The sequence below is a fragment of the Amblyomma maculatum genome, chromosome 11 (genome assembly GCF_055883805.1).
Source record: "Amblyomma maculatum isolate TAMU_Amacu chromosome 11, ASM5588380v1, whole genome shotgun sequence".
Taxonomy (NCBI): domain Eukaryota; kingdom Metazoa; phylum Arthropoda; class Arachnida; order Ixodida; family Ixodidae; genus Amblyomma; species Amblyomma maculatum.
In genome coordinates, this window is record NC_139354.1 from 5,219,339 (window position 1) to 5,243,254 (window position 23,916).

The window sequence follows — 23,916 nt, forward strand, 5'->3', positions numbered from 1 at the left end:
TGAGCAACCGCGGCGGGTTACGTGCTTTCGTTATAACCAGGTTTCAGTGGGGTTAAACCTTCGAAATTTGACGCTACGGGTGACAGATCGCTCCAAAAGTGGGTTTAAGCCTTCTGGAGTTAAAAACCACTGCCATCAAGCACACCGGAGCTGATCGCAAAGGCCACAGTTGAATTTCTGCCTTTTGACGCGTTGGCCCCAGATGGCTCTACATGTAAATGGGAAACTGCAGCGAATCAGACCATACAGCCAAAGACAGTTTGCGCAACCACGCTTTCGCACGATATTATTCTAGCAAAAAACATTATCTGCATTTTGGTTCGCCGTCAGGGTCCCATCGTCCGTACAATCAAATTTGGAGCAAGTGGAAAGAAGGCAGGAGATCCGAAACTATTAGAAAAAAATTCTTACAGCTGTTTTCATTTCGGATACGCACAGTGTCCGCAAACCGAAGATGCGAGGATAATGCTTCCTGGCACCTCGCCAACATGCTTAGACAGCTAGCCTCCCCTTGCTTCCCCTTAATAAGCCGTTGTATACATATGTTAACACCCGCCTCTATTAACGCCCTCTTAATGACGTGCTTTCTTAAAGTCGTGAAGTGCCACCGTATACGACGAGGTGGCACATTCAAAAGACTCCACCCGCCGTGGACATTTTACCAACGTGGTCCTGCATTGCACGCTGCCCTCACCTACGAAATGCAACGGGGATGTCCGCTTAATTTCTTGGGGACGCCACGTTGAAGCTTCCTGGGTAAAGATAAACGCCATCCCTAAGCAGCACCGGCTTCGCCGTTCAAAATACTGTCCATAAACCAGGTTGCCACGGCCAACGACGATCGGACGCGGCCTTACCTATGTGCGCACTGAGCGAAATTGTAGGAGAGAATCCCAGTTGAAGGAAACAGAAAATTCTAGGTATACTGTGGTTTTCAGTTCATCGATTTTTGCAGCACATGTAGAGAGAGGGAGAGAGAGTAGAACTTTTTATTTACACCAGCGGATGCAGAAGCTGCGGCTCTCCGTCGCATTAGGACGGATGGCGAAGGCCCCGCCTCACACGCAGGCCGGCAGACGTTGACCGGCGGCGTCACAGGCCAGCTAGATGGCGGCTAGCTGGAGCCCAGAGTCCGGGCAGCGCAGCACGGTCTCCCAGAGTTGCGGCGTAAGATTTAGGCCCCTCCTGGGACAAAAGGGGCAGTCCCAGATGATGTGTTCGAGGGTCTCTCTCGAGTCACAGTTTGCAGAATTCTGATCTTTCTCCTGGTAGCATATGACTCACCAGCAGCGGGTGTGGGAATGTCCCAGTCTGAAGGCGACGCCAGGTGACGGCTTGCCTGCAATTTAGGGTAGGGGCTGGCGCAGCAGCCACCTGCCTACTCAGTCGATAGTGCTGCAGAATTTCGCTGTAAGGTTTGGCACACTGTATGCTCTCCGCTCCAAGCTCCCAGTCTCTGCCGCCAGCTCGGTGGTAGGGCCCTCGAGCTAAGGCATGGGCGGATTCGTTGCCGGAAACGCCAGTGTGCGCCGGAGTCCAAATCAGCGGTACAGTTCGCGAGGTTGGTGATTGGTGTAATATTCGATTCGCCTGAAGAGCAATCAACCCACGACTAATTTCATATGGCAGTTTTGCTGTCGCAGACCACGAAACGCGCCTTCGTCTGGGCGCAGGCTACAGCCACTTCCCCAGCTGTCTCCGGAGATGTTTTCAGGGTGACCGCGGTGATCGGTCTACCCGACCCGCTCGTTACCGCTGAAACCATGAAGGGGCTTGTCCCTTCGGCGGCATATACAAAGGCAACTTTCTCCGGCGGCAGCCGGCTAGATTTCTTACTGGGCATTTGAGCTTTCTTTTCCCGGCGTTCTTTATGGTGTTCGGGATGCATGTTTTTTTGTTGTTTTTTGGCAGCGTGGGTATTCATAGCCAATCCCGCACAGCCTTGTCTATTTCAGATTTTGGCTGGGCGCCTCTGCGAGTGTCGATCCGAAGTTTTTCTAGTATGGATCTGCCTGTGGATGTTAGGAGGAATAGCATGTCACTCTGGATGCGCTGTACAGTCCTTAAAGGACAATGCAGATAAATTGGAGTTGGTCTGTATAATTGGACGACATTCAGTTGTCAAACGGACCACATTAAATATGGAGCATTTATACGCTAAAAAAAAAGGAAGAGACGTGTCGCTGCTACCGGCCGAAATCACAAATGAACTGCGTGCTTCGACACCAATTTTCATCGCTGATCCTGCAGGCTTTGCAAAACTGCTATTCACTTTAAAACATCGGTAACAAGTATCCTCAGTGCGAGCGTCGCGCGTTTGAATCTAGAGGAGGGAACGTTAATAAATTCAATCTTATAAGTCATAATCGATCTTTTTGTGCCCGCACAAACCTTAACTTAAAGAGAGAGAGAGCAAATTTCCGGAGACAAATTTCTGTTGGGAGAAGTAATTGGATAGTGGTGTTATCAGTGCCCCTTGAATGCGTTTCTTGCGATTCAAACCAAGGCGTCTCAGGCCCCACTGACACTCAAAGCATCAAGTAGATACTGTGAAACCTTATCATCGCCTTAGTGGTTGCGTATGGTTGATTACGTGTAATTATTCAATATTAAACGAAACGCACCAGACAAACGGATACAAAAGGCTTCCTCAATATGGAAGCGCGGGTCTAAGCACGATATGTATTTTGGATGCTACATGCGATGCTTGTAATGTCTAGATGGCGTCACCAGGAGGCTGTAAAGAAGCGGCGAAAACGGCGTGCATTCGAGTACCCCAAACGCACCGGACATTATTTGCACCCTATGACAAGTGTAGCAAGCTTTCGAGGAGTAGGACTGTTATTCCATCTGCATAATAGCTTGTACAGAATTGGCTGCATCCCTAACTGCACCAGGTTATAGTGCTTGCTTTGATAGAAATCTGTGTTTATTTTTTAAAACAAGAGACATATTTTAAACAAGAGGCTAGCAATGCCCTATAAGTAGTTTATGTGCACCTGTTATGGCGAAACCCGATGCACTCAGAGCCGTTAAGAAAGAAGAACCTCCGCTGAGAAGCGTTGCACGCTAACACAGGACATACGAAGTGCACTGCTAAGGCCACCGCCATCTCAAGAACAAATGCGCCAAAACAGTCTGTTTCACACACCACCTCAACACACGTAAAAGGACCGTGTTTGGGGTGATATTCTGATCGGTAACCGCTTCCCTTCTGCATTGTCCGTGACGGTGTCTCCAGTTCATGGAAAGAGATCGTCATCGCTGTAGTCGATGTGCGTTGGGTGCGTGGGTGGGTGGGGGTCTCCAGCGCCCATGTGAATGTCCGCTTTGGCTTCTGATCCCGGGACGAGTGAATAGTGCGTACCGTTTCCTTCCGGCGCCGGGTCGTCGCAGTCGCACGCGTTGCATGTGACCAAGACCACGGCGCCCATAGCAGCGAGGAATGCCAAGACGCCTACAATGTGCCACGTAAAAACGGTCGTTGCCAGCATCATGTCGTCGTGACTGTGGACGTCCCAGGATGGCGGTCCTGGCAGCGGACTGTACAGGATGAACCCTACCTGCCAGAACCAGGTTCCCTGCAGCAGGCAAAAGAAGGCTCGGCCCAAAGACGCAAGGATGCTTCGAGGCTTGTTCATCTCGACTATGATGCACGCTGCTTGGGCCACCACGACGTAGACGAGAAGCGTGTGGATGAGGACATCCAGATGAGGCCTTCCGTGAAGGTGGAAGTGGAAGAGCAGCCCTTCGACAGTCACGGCGAACAAGAGCGTCACGTAGTCCGTGCCCGGTGGGAACGGGAACCGGTTGTTGGTCATCACATCCACGATACCGCTGATAAGGTAAAAGAGGTACATGGACACGTGCTGTGAGTTGCCCATGTGGGCGAAACGGCCGTCATCGAATGCCGTAACGACTTCGCCGACGATGCCTATGCTGCAGGTGACGATCTTGGTCACGCCTTCCCAGCAAATCCTCCGGGATATTCCGGGGACCGCGTACCAAGCGCGGCACGAGTAACGGCGGTTGCGCTGCTTGCATCGGACGTAGTTGCGCCACGCGCCGAACGACCACCAGGTTCCCAGTATGAACAGGAACGTTCCAGGAAGGATGTGGCCAGCAAACGTGCCCATTGCTGACGGATCGGCTCAACGCGTTGCTTTGGGTTTCCTGCGATCACAATGAAGCAAGTACGCGTTTTCACACTCTAGACATGTCTAGGCTAACCATGCGAACTTTCACTACAGACCCACAATTTCGATGTGCCGACTCGCAAAGACGATTTTTTTTTTTCTAGACTGCGGGACCTTCATATCAGCCGTTATTCCAAGCTGGATTTTTCGTTTAGTTATACATGCCTCAAAAGCACTATTCACGACGTTCGCCAAACTTAACGGGACGGGAAATTGAAAGCATCCTTAATAATCTCGTTAAGGCTGTCATCGCCGTCTCAATCCCTCTCTCTGACTAAAACTATCGTTTCAGATGCCGGAACTCGTGAGCAGTTCTAATCTGACAAGCCATAACCAGAAATTGCTGCCATAGATTAGTGTCGCCGCAGAAATGGTCCTTATCCTTTAAGTACAAGTACTTAGGGCACACTATGAGTCATGGCAAGAATGTACAATTTTTTCTCGGTGTAAAAAAGTAACACAATGCGCTGCTAACAAGTACACCGTATCCTTCGGACTCTACGTATCTCTGTAAGGTAGAGAGAGTCCTTGCCCTCACCTTGCGGGATCCTTTGCCCGTGCGAGTTAGAAGCAAGTCACGCGGCCTGGATGCTGTCGGAAAAGTCGGCACTTGTATCAACAACGGAGCTTCAAAGAAAAACAAAGAATATCAGAATGCACTCTTCTTCTTTCTCCTCTGCTAAATTGGGCCCTTAAACGGGTGGAGGTCATGTCGCAGTACATAATCAGCCCATGTGTAAGGACTGTCCCTAGGTTAAGAAAAATATGTTGCCGATAAAAATCCGATGTTGAAGACTGCCGACTGGACAAAGCGTTAAGCTATGGTTTTCATCATCATCATCATTAAACCGTTAATGAGCGCGCGAAGTGCTCATAAAATTGAAGCGTAATTCTCCAGGGAAAGACATAGCCGTATAGTGGAATTAGCATAGTGAAATTTCAGCAATTTAATGCATTTCCCCAATACAATTTCTAGTGGGATGCATTACTTTTATGGACGAGTAATTTGCTATTTTAATGAATTACTTCGGAGCAGTAATTTAGCAGCAAAAGTAATCAAATACTTTTAAGATATCCTTCCGTAAAATGAACAGTCGCTATTTTTTGTTCGCAATGCTTTGCTCTCTTTCATGTCGTGTAGGGCGCCTCGAAATCAGAAACAACGGGCGGCAAGCCTATGCAGGTCGTAAAGGCAGGAGTGCATGCGGCCCAAGCATCTCCCAAAAGTAGCCCTGCTCTTGGGCCGCTTTTTCAGGGAAAAAAGCGCATTTTCGAATACCCGTGGCTACTGCGATGAAAGGCACAACGGTATTAGATTACGTTCGTAGCTACTGGCTGCAGAGGAGCTAGGAGACGGAAACATGCATGGCGGGAGAATTTTCGATGGGAGGTTGTCATCCCTATGGCAACGAGACAAGCTTTAGTGGTTTTAAGCGGTGCTGAGATAGCGTTACCAACTCTTCAGTGAAAGAAGTCAGGATGGAGAAGAGGGAGGGGGAGGGGACCACATTTTTAATACAGTTACGTTTTATTGCCTTATTCCCCACCAATCTTGTTTGCTGTTGAGACATCTTAAGACAGTACTTCAGTTGCCTTCCCTCAGATTCCAAAAAAGCGATCTTGCTTAAATATTAAATGTTTTGGAAGTTCAGCTTCTCTGCAGCTATGCCTGTGCAAGCACAGTAGCAAACTGCTTCGCCCATGACATACCCGCCACAAATGTGAGGAGTCGTCACCACAAATGCCACCGTGTAAACAAAAAATGGAGAGATGATGAAATGCAGGAACTGGCCGACACAGCGCTCGAGTAATATCGCCGTTGTGTCGCTGCTGGTACATAGATTTCGCGCTATGTCACGCCAGCTTGTGTTACTTGTACTATGCAAAATGTTTCTGCAGCACGCCCAGCGGCCACGGCGTGTTCGCGCGAGCCGAAAGCGCGAGTCACTTTCGTCGCCTCACATTGTGAGCTATAGAACTATTCAGAGCTTAAATCGGGACATATTGCTATCCCGAAAAGGGCAAGTCGGGAATCGGGACTTCTCATGAAAATTAAGGTCAGTCCCGCAAAAATTGGGACGGTTGGTAACCTTATGTAGAGAGCTCCGCGAAGCAAGACGCTGGGGGTGGTCCGCTCGCTTCTGATTCAAACTCAATAAAAGTGACGAGTATTTGACTAGAGTTTCTGTTTTCTTTGTTTGCTTCCCGTTTTATTGTATTTTTGATGTTCGTTTATAGGTAAATAAAGGGGGCGACTGGAGAGGAAGGGGAGACGTTGGCTGGGACGAAGTTTGGCGTGAAGAACAAGGAAATAATGTGGCCGTTGTGTTTTGAAAGAATTTGGAGTTTCCGTTACTCCCCTTTCAATGGAAGATGGTTGCTCAGGCTGTATGAGTTGAGCCGCGCAGTTCATAACACTAAACTAGAAATGTTTTTTTTTTTTTTTTTTTTTTTTACTTTTTAGTTCAGTTAGTACAAAGCCGCACCACCGGGTTGCGCCGGCTTTAGAGATGTCACCCGGTACAAGAAATTAGTGCAACATCGACAAGTGACCACGAAGGTGGGTTCTTCAATACCAACAAGGAGTGTCTAAAGGACCGGTCGAGTGGCCGAAATAACCAGTTGGTGAAGAGTGACGTCAGCCATTTCACGATTTTTCAAGGGTATCCATAGCCGAAAGAGCTTTTTATGTGGGGCACAGCGCCCTGCTGCTGTCACCAGGGTGGCTATTCAACTGGAAAAGGAAACCCGGTCTTAAAGCGATGCAAGGATTTTCAGCGCCCATTTTGAAGCTATATTGCTTCTTTTGAGCAATAGATCAAGAAGCCTGGAATGCTTCTAAGAGGCCAACATATTTTTACTTGCATGGAAACTAAAAGTAATAGAAGACTAATCGCAATGCTATATTACCTTTTGTGAGCCCCTAGTGATCTGAGTTATAAATTTGCGCGATTTTGGAGAAGCAATCACTAACGCAATTTATATTTCAGAAGTATATTTTTATTTTCATATGGTGCTTCCGGGTACGTATTCGAAAAAATTAGCCGGTACAACACTAGACCGTGAATATCCAAGATTGGTCGTAAACGAACAAACCTAACGTGATGGATCCCGAAAAACTTATACGTGTAATGCTCATAATAGAGGCTAGCGAAAATAAAAGCTGTGTGATTCCTGGGAATAAAAAGAAAATCCAGTTGTTTAAGTTTAAATCCGGTATGATTTGCAGCTCTTTTTCTGCGCCATGGTCTCACGCAGTAATACAGTATGGTACAACTCAAGAAAGAAGCGACAAATCTTTTCTTAACGATTGTGCCGCCCTGTTGTCATGCATGGCGTCCCAATCAAGCACACTGAAACTTCTACAGCTTTGAGTTCCTGGACGTCGTGCGAGAGTCAATACGATTGACAGTGACGTCATGACCGTAGGTCGATGCCGTTGATTGGAAGGGTCTCCTTTGATAGAAATTTATCGTTTTTTTATATATATATTTGTACCCCAATATATATGAGGGATGCTGCAGTGTTACTTCAATCTCACCAACGGACATACAAAATTTGTCATTTTGATTTAATAGGGGCTTGGCCGTTAATGGAATATATTAATACTTCTCATAAGTGCCTGGACATATATTACGCTAAGCTGCAGTATAGCAGGCTCATCGCTAAGGCCAGCGTTAACGTTGTTAGCCATTTCTCGCCCCCAGAAGCGAAGAACTGTGTCAAAAAAAAAAAAAAAAAAAAAAGCTGCGTTTATGAGAAGTTTCTTTCTCTTTATCAGGGACAGTCTCAGTCTCAATCGTTTTATACTTGCACGCATACATTGCCATATCTAAAACAGATACTCTGCAAACTGTGAGTAATAATACACGTAAAACGTTCATCCTCATTAGGGTTTTAGGCAAGGAAGCGAAAATTTCAATGCAAGCATAGGAAAGAAATAGTAATGTTCTAATCCATGCTATACGCCTAGCCGGTCCCATTGCAGGAATGTATGCGTGGTGACCCAAGTGCTTGTCTTCTAGCCATGAACAAGCAACGGGTTTTGAGGAGACCTTTTATTCCGGTTTGAGCTTTGCGCTGTTGCCCAGGGCGGTGAGTAAAGTGATGCACTTGCTCAAGTACGACGAATACTTAATATTTGTCATATTCACATCTCGTGAATATGTAGTATGCATGCGATTGACCTGGTCATTGCTTGAATAAGGTTGTTTGCAATCGTTACTCCGGAAGGTTTATGAACCACCGCGATTGCTTAGTGTCGTGGTTAGCGTCCCCTTCCAACTGCGATGCGTGCGAAACGTCCAATGTCCCTGCGATGGTTGTGATAACATTAGCGTAGTTCAATAAGTTTCATCTATGTCATAGCTAGTGGGTGAAATGTTCAGAATACGTACTCGCTGATCGGCCTTGACGCGACAGGCTTGTGCTCAGATGGATGCATGGAATATAAATGCATCCACCGTGAAACGAGATGGTAGCAGTTTGAAAAAAGAAAACGAGCATGACGGCAGTTGCCACCATGCTCGTTTATTTTTTCTTATTATATTTGCTAAATGTTATGATTGGTAAATAAATTAGCCATTTTCTTTATTACATTTTTATTCCTTCACTTCCAACCTCTCTGATCTCCAGCCGCCCATCCTCCAATCGTTTTTTGCAGTCTTACACCGCGAATTCATTCACCTCACCATTATTTGATATCCCTAAAACCAAGGGCCTCAGGGAGAGTGACTGCGCCTGCATCGACATCCGGATGAACACCATCACATTAGCCAATTCGTCAATATGTGGCCCCATTTGGCCCCTTCACGGTGGTTCTTGTGTGAAGAGGAGAGGCGTGCCTTACTCGCCGCCAATGGGCGCGCGTTGGAAGATTTGCCTGGTTTTTCGTAGAATACAATCCGCTTTGTATTGCACACGCTGCCTTTGCACCGCAGTTAGTTTGAAGGATAATGTAGTACGTGTAATTGGCACAACTCAAACTCACGGTATCTTGTGAATTAAAACCTACATGGAATAAATATGAAACGAGAATTCTCACTTTAGAAGGCGTCGTGTGCGCATGTGTACCGGAAAGAGAGCCTGTAAGAAACCACAATTTTGACGTAGTTCAAGCGGTACACTGCGCACTTCTGCCGTTCTTACGGAGAGAGAACCGCGGATGGCTGGCCGGACAATGTTTGCTAGCATACGACCGTGAAAACGCAGCCATTAAATGCTTTCCTGGATTGAAAGTGACATGCCATAAATGGGCTGTATTTACTGCGCAGCTGTTTGAATCACCTCACCCAGCACGACTCTTGACAGCTGTCATAAAAAAAGAAGTATGAAGCCATTCTTTTTATTTGACCTTGTGGACTTAGTGCTAGTGCTATCGGGTCATTAGGCTATTGAGCTATCGTGTCATGTAGACATTAAAAGAGCTGCAGCTGTTCCTTTAGGCTAGTTGAGGTTCAGTGAGATCCGACATGAGTTTTTACTGGGACATGTAGGTATGCTAATGAGAGATTTCAAACTTGCGCCATCACGATGGCCTTTTGGTAACCGTAGTAGTAACTGCGGGCCGATGGTCGATAACCAATGGTCGCTTAGGGTAACAAACTGGATTCCAAGGGAAGGAAAGCGTAGCAGGGGGCGGCAGAAAGTTAGGTGGGCGGATGAGGTTAAGAAGTTCGCAGGGGTCAAGTGGATGCAGCTAGCACAGGACCGGGTTAATTGGAGAAATATGGGAGAGGCCTTCGCCCTGCAGTGGGTATAGTCAGGCTGATGATGATGATGATGATCAAGTGAGGGCCTAATAGTCCTGCGGTAACTTATGCAATAATGCTCTAGAGTGAGGATTGTAAGCTGCTGTGATTAACTATAGTAAAATGTAGGTGCCCAAACTACGTGCGTTTAAATATCAATTTCCTCTAACTGGGAACAACGCTCGGCTGTGAGTAAGAGGCCCCCATAGCATGTCCATATGGAAACTGAACAAACATTTCACAGTTTCTTATTTTTAGGGAACGGGCCGCGTTTCACTAAATTAACAAACTTTTCTCGTTTGCCAATTGTAGTCATTATATGTCCTTCTCTCATATTAGTATGACGAAGAAAAAAATTGCTACGACCTATAGTTCTTCCTGTCTTTAAGAATCGGTTCCAGTATGACGATAGTGTATACGTTAAGAACAACGCGAAGTTTCGCGTAACTGAGGCAGGTTTTTTTGGGTGAAATGCGAGAAGACCAAATAGTCTCAACTGCCATGAATAAAAGAACATGATATAAGTATGTATGGCCAAGGAAACAGCGGTACAGCAGGAATGCAAGCAGCCTGGAAACCTCTAAGCAGCGCATTTGGCTACTCAATTGTACTGAGTTGCGCTTCTTGTTGATCTTCACTAGCTCCTCGCCATTGTCTTCCTCTCCTATTTCTCTCATTAGTATCTTCCTGCACCGCAGGCTGTGAATGAACGCTGTGGCTTCCTCATTTCCACACTCCTCCAACTGCACCTCTCTCTCACAACACTGCTCACTTAACACTTTCTCCTTTCTGAATACAAGGTTCACACGTCCCTCTGCAGACACCTTTTGCGAAGATTGCAATACCAGTTCCAACGCATCAAAAGAAAGAAGGTGGGAAAGTCTAACATAACATAAAGTGATCTCGTGAAACATTATACCAGAAGATAATATGGAAGCGAATTAAATGCTCCCTATCGCATAAATAAACATGAAACCATAGAGTTAACTACTATGTGCTAAAGCCATTCTTTACTTTTAAACCGAACCTAAGCGTAGCCATGCAGATAGCTGTCGAGTAACTCCAATTTTAACCACAAGCTAAACCATAGAAATGTTTTTTCTCTAGCCAAAATATGAACGAATGCCAATTTTCTTATGGCTGCAATGAATTCAACAATGAACACAATTTATAATGAAACTGAAAATCATAAGTCTCGCAGGAAACAGGTGCAAAAAATTTGAAATCGAAGCAAAAAGTTTGGCTTTACTACGAGACGTTCGCGCCTGTTAGGCTTGATTGTGTTTTTTGTTATTCGGAAGTTTATGGTCCTGTCTAAATTATCAGCATACAAAATTCGCTTTAAAACGTTATTATCGTAAAGAAAAAGGGTGTCAGTGACAACTCCAGTAGGAAAGCCGCTGTGGCAGCTCAAAGGAGAATCCTGCTCCCAACGCGACACCATTTTCTTCACATCATGTCCGATATTCTTTGTTTCTTTTCTCCCGTGTTCTTTTTTTATTATTATTTTTACAAACGGAGCAGCAATGAGCGGTAACATGGGAAGTGATTTACACAGTCACAACTTGCACCAAATTGTTGGACGTCGCATCTTTCTTATTTCTGTCGTGAGACTAAGGGTTTTAGGTATCCAAGTCCCCACTAAATGCGTTCAGCCTTAAGGCCAAACGCCTGTTTTCTACCTCTAAATGAAAAAAACAAAACAAAACAAAAAGGCGAACGCATACTGAATAAGCTTCCAACAACGCATACGCATGGCTTATATTGTTTGCTCAGTCAAACGCTTTTGGAACAAATTTCTAAGCAAAGTATCAATTTTCAAAATAACCATCACTCTGCCATGTATATAGTAAAATCAGTAAACTTAAGTGAATACACAGTTTGTTTTTATTGGAAAAAGAAAACAGCCAATGACAATGGCTCGACTGACAATACTGTCAGCCGAGGCATTGGTGATATTTCTAAAAAGGATATAAGACCAAAGCAACCAAAATAAGAAAAAAAACGAAAACGCAGACTCAAAGCGGCGAAGCAAATATCATCATTTTGAGAAGAAAAATAAAATGGCCAACAATCAAAAGAGCGGGCGTGCGGGATCTGCCACTGTTCTACAAAAATGACTGAGTAGAAAAACAATTTGACAGCACTGTGGAGTGAAGTTGGAACCTCAGGGTCGCTAGGTAATTGGGATCGAAATAGACCGGCGGGCTAGACATGGGGACATATAATTGGAAATCACTGAGGGACACAGCCTCCAGGGCACACAGAACGGGACAGGCTGAGGACCTTGGATAGTTTTATAGATGGGTTAAAGAGAATTCGGTGCGTCATTGCGGATAACGCTCTGGCAATGAACATTGTTCGGAGGGCGACTGAGTGGTTTACTTCACTTTGAATCGAAAACGGATAAAATGTGAATAAATTTCATTTAGACCTCTCGAAGAGCGGTTATTCCATCCGGAAGCTATCTGCCTGGGTCTGCTGCTCGCAGTCAGTCTTTGAAGGACTAATAATTGTATCGGTAATGACAGCGCAATTAACCATCTAAAGAACTAACCGCCTTGTGAAAGCAGGGACTAAAATAATGAAGCGAAATCTAGTGTCCAGTGGCGCTTGTCTTTACGAGGGTCGGAAAGGGAGGATGGAAGGACTGGGCGTAAACATTGCCGAGCGGGGACTGTGATGATGTGAATAGTACGCCGATGCAGTGAATGGTCTGCTGTGGAAGCTTCCAACGGTAGATACAACTCCGAAACGCACGTCTGAGGCTCGTTTTGAGCATAGTGTACGCGACAATTGTTTATCCGTGCTTCAAATTTCTCTGTTTTTCACACATTGCCTTAATTTTATAACGGCCTGTTTGTAGTTAAATAAAAGACGCGAGGGGAGGGGGGAGGAAGGCGAACGGGTGACGTAGGCTTGGACAGAGTTTGACGAGGAGTCTAAAGAATGTGCGCGTTGCGTTTTAGGGCGCTTTGGAGTCCCCTATTACTCAAGGTTTTTGGGGAGAAAGCTGCTGAGGCTGTGTAAGTTAAATGACGCGTGACGTTTAATTTGTGCACAGTGGAGCAACAACTATTTTTGAAACTAGCGTGTACACAGGAGAGCAACAGCATCGGGCTGCGCAGAATCTAGAGACTCAATCTGAGCAAGAAGCAGTACCCAGATGTGACGAAAGCTGCGAATTCCTTAAAATCGACAGTGCACGCCTAAATGATATCTCGAACAATGAAATTCACCGTTATGTGTCAGCCACTTTAGAACATTTTCGACGTGAAGAGCTTTCCATCTGATAAGCAGAGCTGCCCTGCTCTGCGTCAGCAAAGTGCTTATTCAGCAGTGCTTATTAAAGCGAGGCAGAACTTCCAATGCCGAATTTGAGTCTGAAGTTCTGAGGTGCTTGAATAAATTAAAAAATGAAGTATTTGTGTAATGCTGCGAAAAAATTGCTAGTGCGTAGACATGAATATTGAGAATTAATTTAACAATTACTACATAACTTTTCAAAAGTGTTTATAATTTAAAGTCGTTATTTATGTCAACAGTAATCGGCAATGCAATGAAATTACATTTGTGCGATTTTAGGAAATCATAAACAGTGTACTTTGTATTTACTTTGTTTTGTTCCCTGCCATTGTTTTTTTTTATTATTATTATATCGTGTAATAATCTCATTTGGGGATGGAAGGGTCTGTAAATAAATAAAATCAAATAATTATATATTTACCTTTCATGTGCCCAAAACTGTATCACCTTATTGAAGGGAACGACTACCAATCAGAAAAACTTTGTCATGTCTTTTATATGCTTGGGTTGCTTTCTCTAGAGCAGTGGTCCAGCCATGCAGGTGGTGGTACGGGGTTAGACCCCCGAACCGCTGGGTACACACCGATTTCCAAATAGTACCAGCTTTCTCCCTGTCATTTTGTTATGCTTCTCTGGGGTGAAATGCTTGGAAAAATAGGCCTTTCACCCCACTGTTAGAAAAAAAAAAAGAAAAAAAAATACCCCGTGCCGTGGTGCCCGTTGGAGTACCAGTGCCTGCGCATCAAAAACTCATCATCATCAGCATTCCTCTTTCGTTTCTGGCATTGCTGCTACTTTAGCACGTTATTTGATCTCTGAATTCCCATAAATTGGTGACCATGATTCATCGCAAGAGTTCTGAAGATGGTTGCTGTTTATAGTCATGACACGAACAAGGAACCGGTTGCATAAGGGTAGAGTGGAGGAAGAGGGTTAGTATTATACTGACGGTTGTGCTGGATTTGATACGCGCAGCTGTTTGAGTGCAAAGCCCAGTGCCGGTCGGGCACTTGCGATTATTTTTTTAAAAGAAGGAAAAAGGATGAAGCTGCACTTTTTATACCGCACAGTCTTTGCTATTGGGTTATGAGGCCGTTGAGCTAACGCTTCCTGCTATGGAGGCCTTAGAAAGATGCTCCAGTAGATCTGTTCCAGCTGAGGTACAGTCTTTGTCAAAAGAAACTCAGGGAGTGCATTACAAGTCACACTGCGAGGCTCCGAAGCAAACCCTTTGGTTTCTAAACTTTTGGCGAAGACTGTGCTTCGACATCCGTAATGAATGGTTTCGATTGGCGCATATATGTATGCTAATGAGAGATTCCAAAACTCTCTATAGATCGCGAAGATGCTACGAAGGCTTTCTGATAGTAGGGGGCGATAACACTGATATTTTATGCAATAATGCCCAAACCACGAGAGTTCATTTGGCGTAATTTCTTATGGCTAACTTCTGAGGTCAAAACTTCTCCGCTTGGAGTGTTAGTTCCCTTTTACGACTCTAATTTCATCGGTTTTACAAATATATGTCACAGTGCCTTTGACCAAATTCAAAATGAGTTCTTATTGCCCAAGATTTGTTACATTCCTGAAAAAAACTTTTTTCCCACCAAAAACGATGTGAAGTTTTGTGTTTTCGTTAGAAGAATGTGGTTCAGGCAAAGCTAGGTGCCTCACCTCCCGTGATACGTCGGCTTCCGGTCACTCACACCATCTCCCCGAGGACAAATGAACTGTCCATGTACACCGGTCCAGGACAGGACGTGCCCGGAAACCTTGGTCGGTGCTCCAGCTCTGCAGTCTTCCTCCACCTCGCAGCTCCCTATTTCACCCAGCTCGTCCGGTACGCCAAACAATCGCAGCCGGCATAAGAGAAGGCCGCGCGGCGCTGCTCTTCATGAATATCGGTGTCGCCGGGTGGGTCGCCCAATACCGGCGCCTGTCGACGAGACACGCAAACACATGGACATGCTGCACACGCTGCGCGCACTGTCGCCTGCAGCTGTGGCCCGGCCACGAATAGGTAACAGAAACAAAAGACATAAAGCATAATAGCGCAGGAAGCAGCACCGTACAGGTAGGTGCGCGAACGACCCCGCAAAAACACCGAGTCCTCTATACGCAGTGTGTGTACAATTACACGAATCCTGAACGTATACTTCACAAAGCTTCTCTTTGCTGCTGATGACACAGCCGGCCTCTAACACACAAAGAAAGCTTGTAACAACAAGTCATTTAGTTCCGCAAGAGGCTCATTGCCGTTAAAGGAACAAAACAGTGTGAGAAAACGTTGCTAAGGAGATAGTGTATGTAGGGGAATGGCCAATACCGCCTTTCCAAGAGAACGCATAATTATCCGAGTGACCTACGTTAAGGCTTAATTTTTCACTTCGCTGGGGAAGTATGTATGTAGCTCGCGTTCTTGGTGGGTGCCTGTCCCCATATAAGCGCTATGATGCAGGCGCGCTGTGTGGAATAAAGTCCGGAACGTTTTTTAGACCACCTTCGGCAACGCCGCTTTCGACGCTGAACATCTGTCATTTGCGTTACCCCATTCAGCGAGTGCTTCTTTTTTTTTTTTTTTTGTACGCAAACTTGCCATAAGGCATATTATATAAACTTATATTATATTATATATAATTTTAGGATTGCATTTGATGGCCGCACCTTCCCCTTTCTTTGTCCGTCTGTCCGCCCTCCCATAGCGAGAGAAAGTGACTATCTCAGCTGGGCCGCTCTAATTGCCGCTGCACACTGAAGGGAATTGAAAATTTAGTGGTTCAATTATCCTTGAACCAATTTTCAAGCCATCGATCGCAGCCGTAGTCGCTGCTGCCGCTTCGATCTTGGCTTGCTTCTGCGCTTGGTAAGCTTCTCGGCAACGGGTTAGCTCTGGCTTCTCGTTGTTCATGGTCGCGACAGCCTGTTTGCAGGCACGGATGCGGTATCTGTCTTTAGCGAGATGGCGTACGTGTATGGCATAATTATCTATAGGCTACTTCATTTAATCTACAGGTTAATTGAAGACGGCCATGCTCACCGCACAGCGCGAAATTGTTTTGTACTTGGAACTTGATGAGGACGACGATGTTTACTGCACAGCGCGAGAGTGTGTTGCAGTTTTACACGAGGCGTGATCGGCTGTGGCGATAACATAGTACTATCGTGCCTGGGCACGACGGCGAAGGCGACGATGTTTACTGCAGTGTATAGTGTACTAGAATGTTCTAGCACACCGTACTGGACGACAGCGCGAGATGAAGACGACGATGTTTGCTGCGCAGCAAGAGATGATGGAACATGTGGCGCACCAGTATATGGCGCCATCTGTGGAACGCTTGAGATACTAGATCCAGAAATAATTCGGAATAACGTGCAACTCGCAAATGAATGCGGCTTAGCTGAGGCTCTTAAAGGGACCACTCAGCAATCACGTCCGTCCCAGCGATTACTGCAGCAACAGATGCCGCTAAATATCTTAAGAAGATAAAAACAAAATTGATACATGTCTTGCATATACTGAAACTCCACCCTCGCCCGATCGCGCATTGAGGTAAATGGCTGGCAGATTTTAACATGTTCGAAATGCTTTTATAAAAAAAAAAAGACTTATTTCCATGGCTTACTCATTAAACACTAGGTGTAAATCAGTTCACGATTCGGTATAAATCTAGGCGTGACAATTATTCGTGAGCTTGCAGGTGATTACTGAAATGAGTACAGATGCTTATAAATCAGACTGTCGTTGTTATACCTCGTGTGCCATGAGCCTCAGTCGCTCTGAAATGGCCGATACCTCAGCGCCTGAAAACGCAGTGAACCTTTCAGAAACTATCGAGTCAGTCACTTCCTTCGAAAGCATTCATACCAAATCTCCTTACCCTACGATGCGAGGCCTCTTTGTCGGAGCTTGCCCCGCATGCACACTTACAACGTTTTTTAAAGGATTCACCCGGAAGGCCGCTGCACTTTTAGAAATCTCGCACCACCAATGTCAAGTACAACTTGTAACTGCGTCCCGAAGAACACCCAGCTACTGAGCGCCCTGTGGTATCGAGCGACCCACGACACGGACCGCAAAGGAATGGCTTGGTGAGCTCCGTGTATACGCGCCTGGCCGCGGCGCATGGCGCATTATTGATGCACGGCTGTATAGGCGTGATATTGGCTATGCACAATCGTTACACGTATGCGTTCGTATCGGGTAAACAGGGCATGACAATGCGCGGGACAGGGCATTCATTTTCCGCTGGTTTCTGCATGTACACAATGAAAAGATGAAAAGAAGTAAAGAACAAGAAATGAAAGGACACGGCCCTTCGAAAGAGCCATGTATTAGGAAAATGAGAGTGTTGGTTGGCCACGCGAAGCTAGACAGCTTCTACTGTAGCATTATCAATACTATTGTCGGATACACGCACAATTCCTCCGCAACAGAAAGTAGTCCGTTGTTAAGAATCTTTTTTTTTTTCTGTTACTTAAATGAGCGTCAAAAAAGAAACAAAAATTATATGCTCAAGAATTTAGATTCCTCTGGGCTTGTTTGGTATAGCGAAATATCAAAAATTGACTCTGTTACGGTCGGCGGAGTAATACACGCTGCCCATATAGTTACAAATGGCGTTATTTTTTTTTTTTTTCATTTGTATCCCATTACTGTAATACTGCATTGCTACTACGTACTGCACAAATTACCGCAAAAATATTATAACAGCTAACTAACTCATTGTTCATTTATTTACGTACTGGGGACAATAGGTACGAACCGATGAGACGCTTCAGGCTAGAAAGAAAAGAGGAAAAGAAAAAATACCTGAATGGGAGTCTCCTGTATATCACCGCCTCCTTGAAAAGTTAGGCAGACACAGATTCCGAACTCCGCGGCTCAAATAGTGCGCACGGGGACACCGGCGCTTCAGAATAGTATGCGGTATACTGTAAATAACGTTATTGTGGATGCGAAGGAAAAATTTTCGCCCAAGCATGCACACGTCCAGAAAAGTTTCGATCACAAAAGACGAAAGAAATTGTGCATTCGTAGAGCATACAGACATTAAAATGGTACAAGTAATAAAAGAATGCACAACTTTTTAACCGAACATTGAGATATCTGTATGCTATAAAATATGTGCTTCGAAACACAACGAAAGCATTTGCTCGAGTGTTTTTCTTTTTCGTATATAGTTTCTCTTTCTATGTGAATATAGTATATGGCGGGATGCTCGTTAACGGCATATCGTTTCTGAGAGGAACGGTGCATAGAGGTATATACTACAAGGCCTCTCCCTTATCGTTGTCTTGTTCTAGCCCTTCTAAGGGGCATACGGCAAATACGACTCTGAAATGGTCTGGGGGGCCTCAGCCATACATTACCTTAACGAAGCCTATATTGCTTAATACTACAATAGGAAAACAATATTAGATAAGAACGCTTCCTTCTTTATAATCTTCCTGTACAAAAGTGCTTCTCTCAGTCCGATCAGCCTATACTAGTAGCATATGCTTCTCTATTTGCCGGCTATTTGTCAGTGCGGGCTTTTCATGTTTGCCACATGCATTTATTGAAATTTCTTTGGTCAGTATAAGACGAGAATCCATGCTGTTTTATGACAATTTCTCCCTCAAGTGTGAGTGGTGGACTTGTTTCCCTCTCCATTCAACGCATGCGGGGTACAATTTGATACTGCATGCATGTCAGCGCGTTTCCTATACCCCTTCATCTTCTTCCGTAGCCCGGTTAAACATGGAAGTCTGAGTGCGGACGCCCCAAATGTCCGCCAAAAGTGTCAGCGAACCAAAAAAGAACGTCAACACAAATTCATTAAAAAAAATAGTTGTGTGGTTTTAACATATCTGCCTCATTATTCACCGCATGCACATTTTCTAGCTCATCGATAGCCGCACTGTTACTTATGAGCCATGCAAGTGGAGAGCGAGCGAGAGAGAGATAAGGAACAAACTTTCTCCGCAATCTTTTGGAATCATGTTAAACCACCAAGCTTATAATAACGTTTCAACATTGTGCCAACGAAATTTGCACAGCTTTTTTCCATTTGTCCCTCTATTTCGATCGTTTTGCGCCAGGAATGCCGAAAGGCTTGCATAGCCACGAAGTAAACGGAGCAGCGAGAAGAGAGTAGACCGTACATTCATGCTTGTAGCGCACTCAGTTTTGTGCCCACTTCATTGCGCCGCGCATGCGTTCCCAGTCGACTCCCTGCACTGGCTCCTGGGGTTGCGGCATTTGGGCAGAGAGCACGCAAAATCGTGAGATAGAATCCCAGCACTGTCTACCCCATTTCGATGGAGGCAAACTGGAAGAGCATTCGTGTACTATAAGTGATGCATGTGCAGAGCAAAGGATTCCGGGTGGTCATGGTCTAAATCAATCAGGACCTGTCTATAGTAAGACGCCGCCTTCTTTCTATGCCTCATTTCTCTCCCTTCTTCATATTTTTCTCTCCCAGTACGATTCAGATGGACACTGAAAGTGAATGCCACTGCCCCATTATTTTTCCCAAATACATTTGCGCTTGAAAATCTTCGACGATCAATCAGTTCAGAATGACCCCGCCTTATCATTTCACTGACGTTACGAGCATCGCAACTAAATAGCTTTGTATGATACTTATCTGCACCATTATTCCGACAGTGGCGTGTGCGTGTCCGTCGAGGCGAAAGAAGCGAAGGTTCGAATCCAACCGTACCACGTGATCGACCGCTGAATAAACTCCGAGCGCGACTCGGCGCTCAACTCGGCGTGAACTATATAGAACTCGCTCGCAAACGGTGCCCCACAGGCACTCATAGGAGGTTGCTTGATGCGGTCGTTGTGCGGGGCATTGATTGAAGGCACACGCGTTCCGAGTAGACGGCGAATCACGTGGCAAACGGGGTCACTGGCTCCATTGTTTGGCCCGCACGACAACGATAGAAGTAGGTTGCTGTTACCCGCGTAGCCCAGGGCAGGCCCAGGGGAGGTTGAGGAGGGGTGAGGGGACTGGAGACAGTTGTTGCCCGCTATCGCTGACCCTCATGCCTTCAGTGAAGTCGCTCGAAATCTGCAGCTGGGGCGTGAAGATCAGAAAAGGCTCCGGGTGAACGAGGCCGCGGGGTTGCGTGGACTTTCTTTGTGCCGCCATTGGGCTTGTGGCATGGAATGTCGCCACAGTCATAGTACACTACATGGCGGTCACAATGCGTAGAAGGATGGGTTACCCAATTCTATGAGGGTAAACGTGAAACAAGAGATTGAAGCAGTAAACGTTGAGAAGGCAGGCTCGGTAGCCATCGTTTCGCATATTTTAACGCATGAGCATTAGTACAACCCATTAGGAAAAACAAAACAAAACAAAAACAAGTTTATGGCGGCATCGGCACCGACAGGTTGAAGCCTAGCAGCCTAAAAAATCACGAGGATGACTCCGGCAGGTGGCAGTTGGCAGGTGGCATAGCTGGACACTGGTTGGTCTTTGAGTTGTGTGACGTCACGAGACCACGTGACATGGGCGTTTTGATGGAAGTTGTGAACTGGAATGGCTCCTTTCTTATACAGTGTTCTGCAACTTTATCGAACCCCCGTTTGAAAAATTCTCCCGCCTCAATCGGAGGCTCATTTGCGCTGAAACCGCGCAGAAAGCTTGCGAGTTGTTGTCCCCTCCTTTAGGAAGTAAGTTTGACCGTGGGGCTTACTTGGTTTGGCCGCGCATGATGAGAAACCAGAACTGTCTGCGACGACTGAGGAGCAAAAGATGCAAACGCAAATTTTCCGCCCAAGGGCAGCAGTGGCGCCATCTAGCACCATTACGGTAACGTGCCATGCATGCCTCGGCGCTTTTGAAACGCAGCGCTTTCTCACCAGCGACGCCAAATGACGCCACAGCTGCATTTTTGCTCGAAACTCTGCGCTGGCGTTTTTTGCTCCTCAGTCTCGTCGCAGACGGTTCTGGTTTCTCATCATGCGCGGCCTATCCAAGTAAGCACCATGGTCAAACTTACCTCGTAAAGAAGGGGACAACAACTCGCAAGCTTTGTGCGCAGTTTCAGCGCAAATCAACCTCCGGTTGAGGCGGGAAAATATTTCAAACGGGTGTTTGATAAAGTTGCAGAACGCTGTAGAAGGGTGAAATGTGGGTTTAATACCGTCGAACCTCATGTGCCGGACGTCGCTTGGGTAAGCCGTTGGGTAAGCTATTTCATAACGTCACAAGCCTCGCGCCGGTAATTCAAACTAAATCAAGCATAGCTTAGTCTCTGACTGATCAATTACAGACCATGACTGCGACTTTTGACCTTCACCCAAACCATGAGCTAAACTAGTACCTTTCAGCACACTAAAGATGGACTAACCGGGTTAAGCCTTTCCCAACTTCTTTTTCTCTTTCTCACTTTTAGAATCTCAATTCTCAACGAAAACGGCAGCCTTTTAGAACACTGGAATAGAGAGGTCTCAAAGTTATAATGACATGGGGCCGCAGGAGGTGAAAACAACAAAAATAACAATATAAATAACAAATGACAAAATAAAAACGAACAACTAAAAAATTAATAACAAGAAATAAATAAAGGACCGCCAAGACGTTCCATTCCCGGACTGTCTTCCCTTCATCATGGCTCGTTGAAAGCTACTGAAACCATGCAATGGTTAATACCTTAGTCATTTACCCTAAAAAAAAAATATTTGCCTAGAGATGAAAGAGAAGTCGCGAGTTCTCGAAGCCTCGCTGCAAAAGACGTAGCTGACTTCCATCCGAAGTTCGTGCAGGTTAACTGACCAATGCCTCTTTTCATTTCTACAAACACGTACCATCTGGAGACGAGGCCGCTTAATTGATTTTAGTCAGAAAATGAATATGGGGGAAATGCTGACTCGTAAAGCTGGGACGTGGCTTCGGAAAAGGCTGAAATGTTTGAAGTTGGCGGGCCGTATCACACAGCTTCACTGGCCGTGTGTTTGAGACCCAGATCCACTTCGCCCCAATGACCCTTTTGTCAACAAAAAGAATGGAGAGGAGAGTGAAAGACAGCGCCTAAAACAAGTACTCCTCAAGTGACACAGTGAGCCACCCACACCGGTAGAGGCGCGGACTGCTTTCCAGCTCCATAAAGCGAGCCACATCATGTCTTATTTGCGACTCGCTCATTCAGAAGGAAATTCAGGTTGCTGCAGAGTCGCACCCGGCGCCATCCTCCCTCCCCAAAAGCATGCACGGAGAAATTGAACAGGCCTTCCAAAGTCACCCGCTCCATAGGGTCACTTCACTATTAACTTCTCATGAATCAAACGATCCAAGAGAATAAACTAGCGCAAGCCTTGACGTGAAGTTATGCACCTGAAACACTCCAGACGCGTTAGTCCTGTACAAATTTGACCCCCAAGCTCATGAGAACATCTTGAAAGGGGTCGAAATAAATAAAACCACTGCCAGTGAAATCAATTCATATCACGAGTTCTGTTCATTTAAGACAAGGCCGGCCTATAGATCACTCACTCACACATCACCTTCCCTTCTCACTAACCGCAATATACACTCATATACGTTGTACGCGCTATACGTGAATAGTAATCAGCAGGGCGACTCTGGTGCAAATGCATCAGTCCGCAACCAACACCCCTCACACGTCTGAATCTCTCGCTTCCTTTCGCCACTGCAAAACGTTCAGCCTGACAAAGCCCGTTAAATGTGCTGTGCGTCCGTGCTTACAAAACGACGTTGGACTTGAACTCAAGGCGCTGTCTCCCACTCACTATGCTTTATAGGCATTTTATGACTGTTTATCAACGGGTGCACGAAAGATCCAGGTTCGTTGCAACCGAGGGGACGCCACACGCGGTTTTTTACCGCAAGGTCCAAGAACTTTCACATTTCACTGCTCATACATTTCTTACCTCTCACTGCTTCTTTCCACCGGCTAAAGCAGCGGAGATACGCAGACGTTCATTTCTTATGGCACTTACTGCTCACAAAGCTGGTAACAGTCCACCTGTACGGACGTTTTCGGAACTAGCACTCTGCTTCCGCCAGCGTAGGCGCTAAACCAACTTGATGCAACTCACACAGACTGTCGGCCTTGACAGCTTCGACTCCGCTTCCCGACCTCGCCAACAAGAGAACGGCGAACAGCCACGTGACGTGGACGCTCGCGTAACTTGAGGCAGCTTTCGATGCGGTGTACAGTATGCACGTCGTCAGTTGTAAGCATGAGCCCAATGAACGCGGTGGGTGCGACAAAACACGTTCGCTCCGAGGAAGGCCGGATGCCACATAGTTATATACATATATATGCGTATGCACATCCGAAAGATACGTCTATTCGGTGCCAGTTGCTGCGCACGTTGTGTTCGGATTTTTATATGTTTGTTTCATTGGTTTACCTACTATACTGTGTTCCTATTTTTGACGTTGTTTTGACGAGGCCGCCTAGGTTCGTCTCGGTTCCTTGATATATTACGCTGTGCTCACCGTATAGACAAAGGACGAATTTCCCTTTTGCAATGCGTTAAATATATATCCAGCAGTGATACGCGTACTGTAAATACGGATGATAAATATTGCCCGAAAAAGTGCCCGTTCGGAGATTAATGGCCTTGTGACATGAATCTCGAGACTGCGGAGAATCCGGCAGCCTGCTGACGAGGTTGTCTAGAGAAAAACATCTATAACGAA

General features: G+C 45.9%; 1 protein-coding gene across 2 annotated transcripts; it reads right to left on the reverse strand.

The window, feature by feature from the left end:
• Positions 1-2,640: 2,640 nt before the first annotated feature.
• Positions 2,641-23,418, reverse strand: LOC146172705 (transmembrane protein 45B-like). 2 transcript variants are annotated; one of them, XM_084584506.1, is made up of 3 exons: positions 23,307-23,418; positions 14,927-15,188; positions 2,642-4,173 (listed from the first exon to the last, which is right to left on the reverse strand). In XM_084584506.1, exon 3 carries the CDS (start codon positions 4,134-4,136, stop codon positions 3,243-3,245), a length of 894 nt encoding a protein of 297 aa, XP_084440632.1. In that variant the 5' UTR covers positions 4,137-4,173; positions 14,927-15,188; positions 23,307-23,418; the 3' UTR covers positions 2,642-3,242. The 2 variants fall into 2 exon arrangements, with proteins under 2 accessions (XP_084440633.1, XP_084440632.1); XM_084584507.1 differs by lacking the exons at positions 14,927-15,188; positions 23,307-23,418 and adding an exon at positions 4,735-4,821 and having other exon boundaries at positions 2,641-4,173.
• Positions 23,419-23,916: the final 498 nt, after the last annotated feature.

Bases quoted from the DNA above. Each gene is read 5' to 3' on its own strand.
- LOC146172705 (XM_084584507.1), bottom strand. From the start codon at position 4,136: ATGGGCACGTTTGCTGGCCACATCCTTCCTGGAACGTTCCTGTTCATA.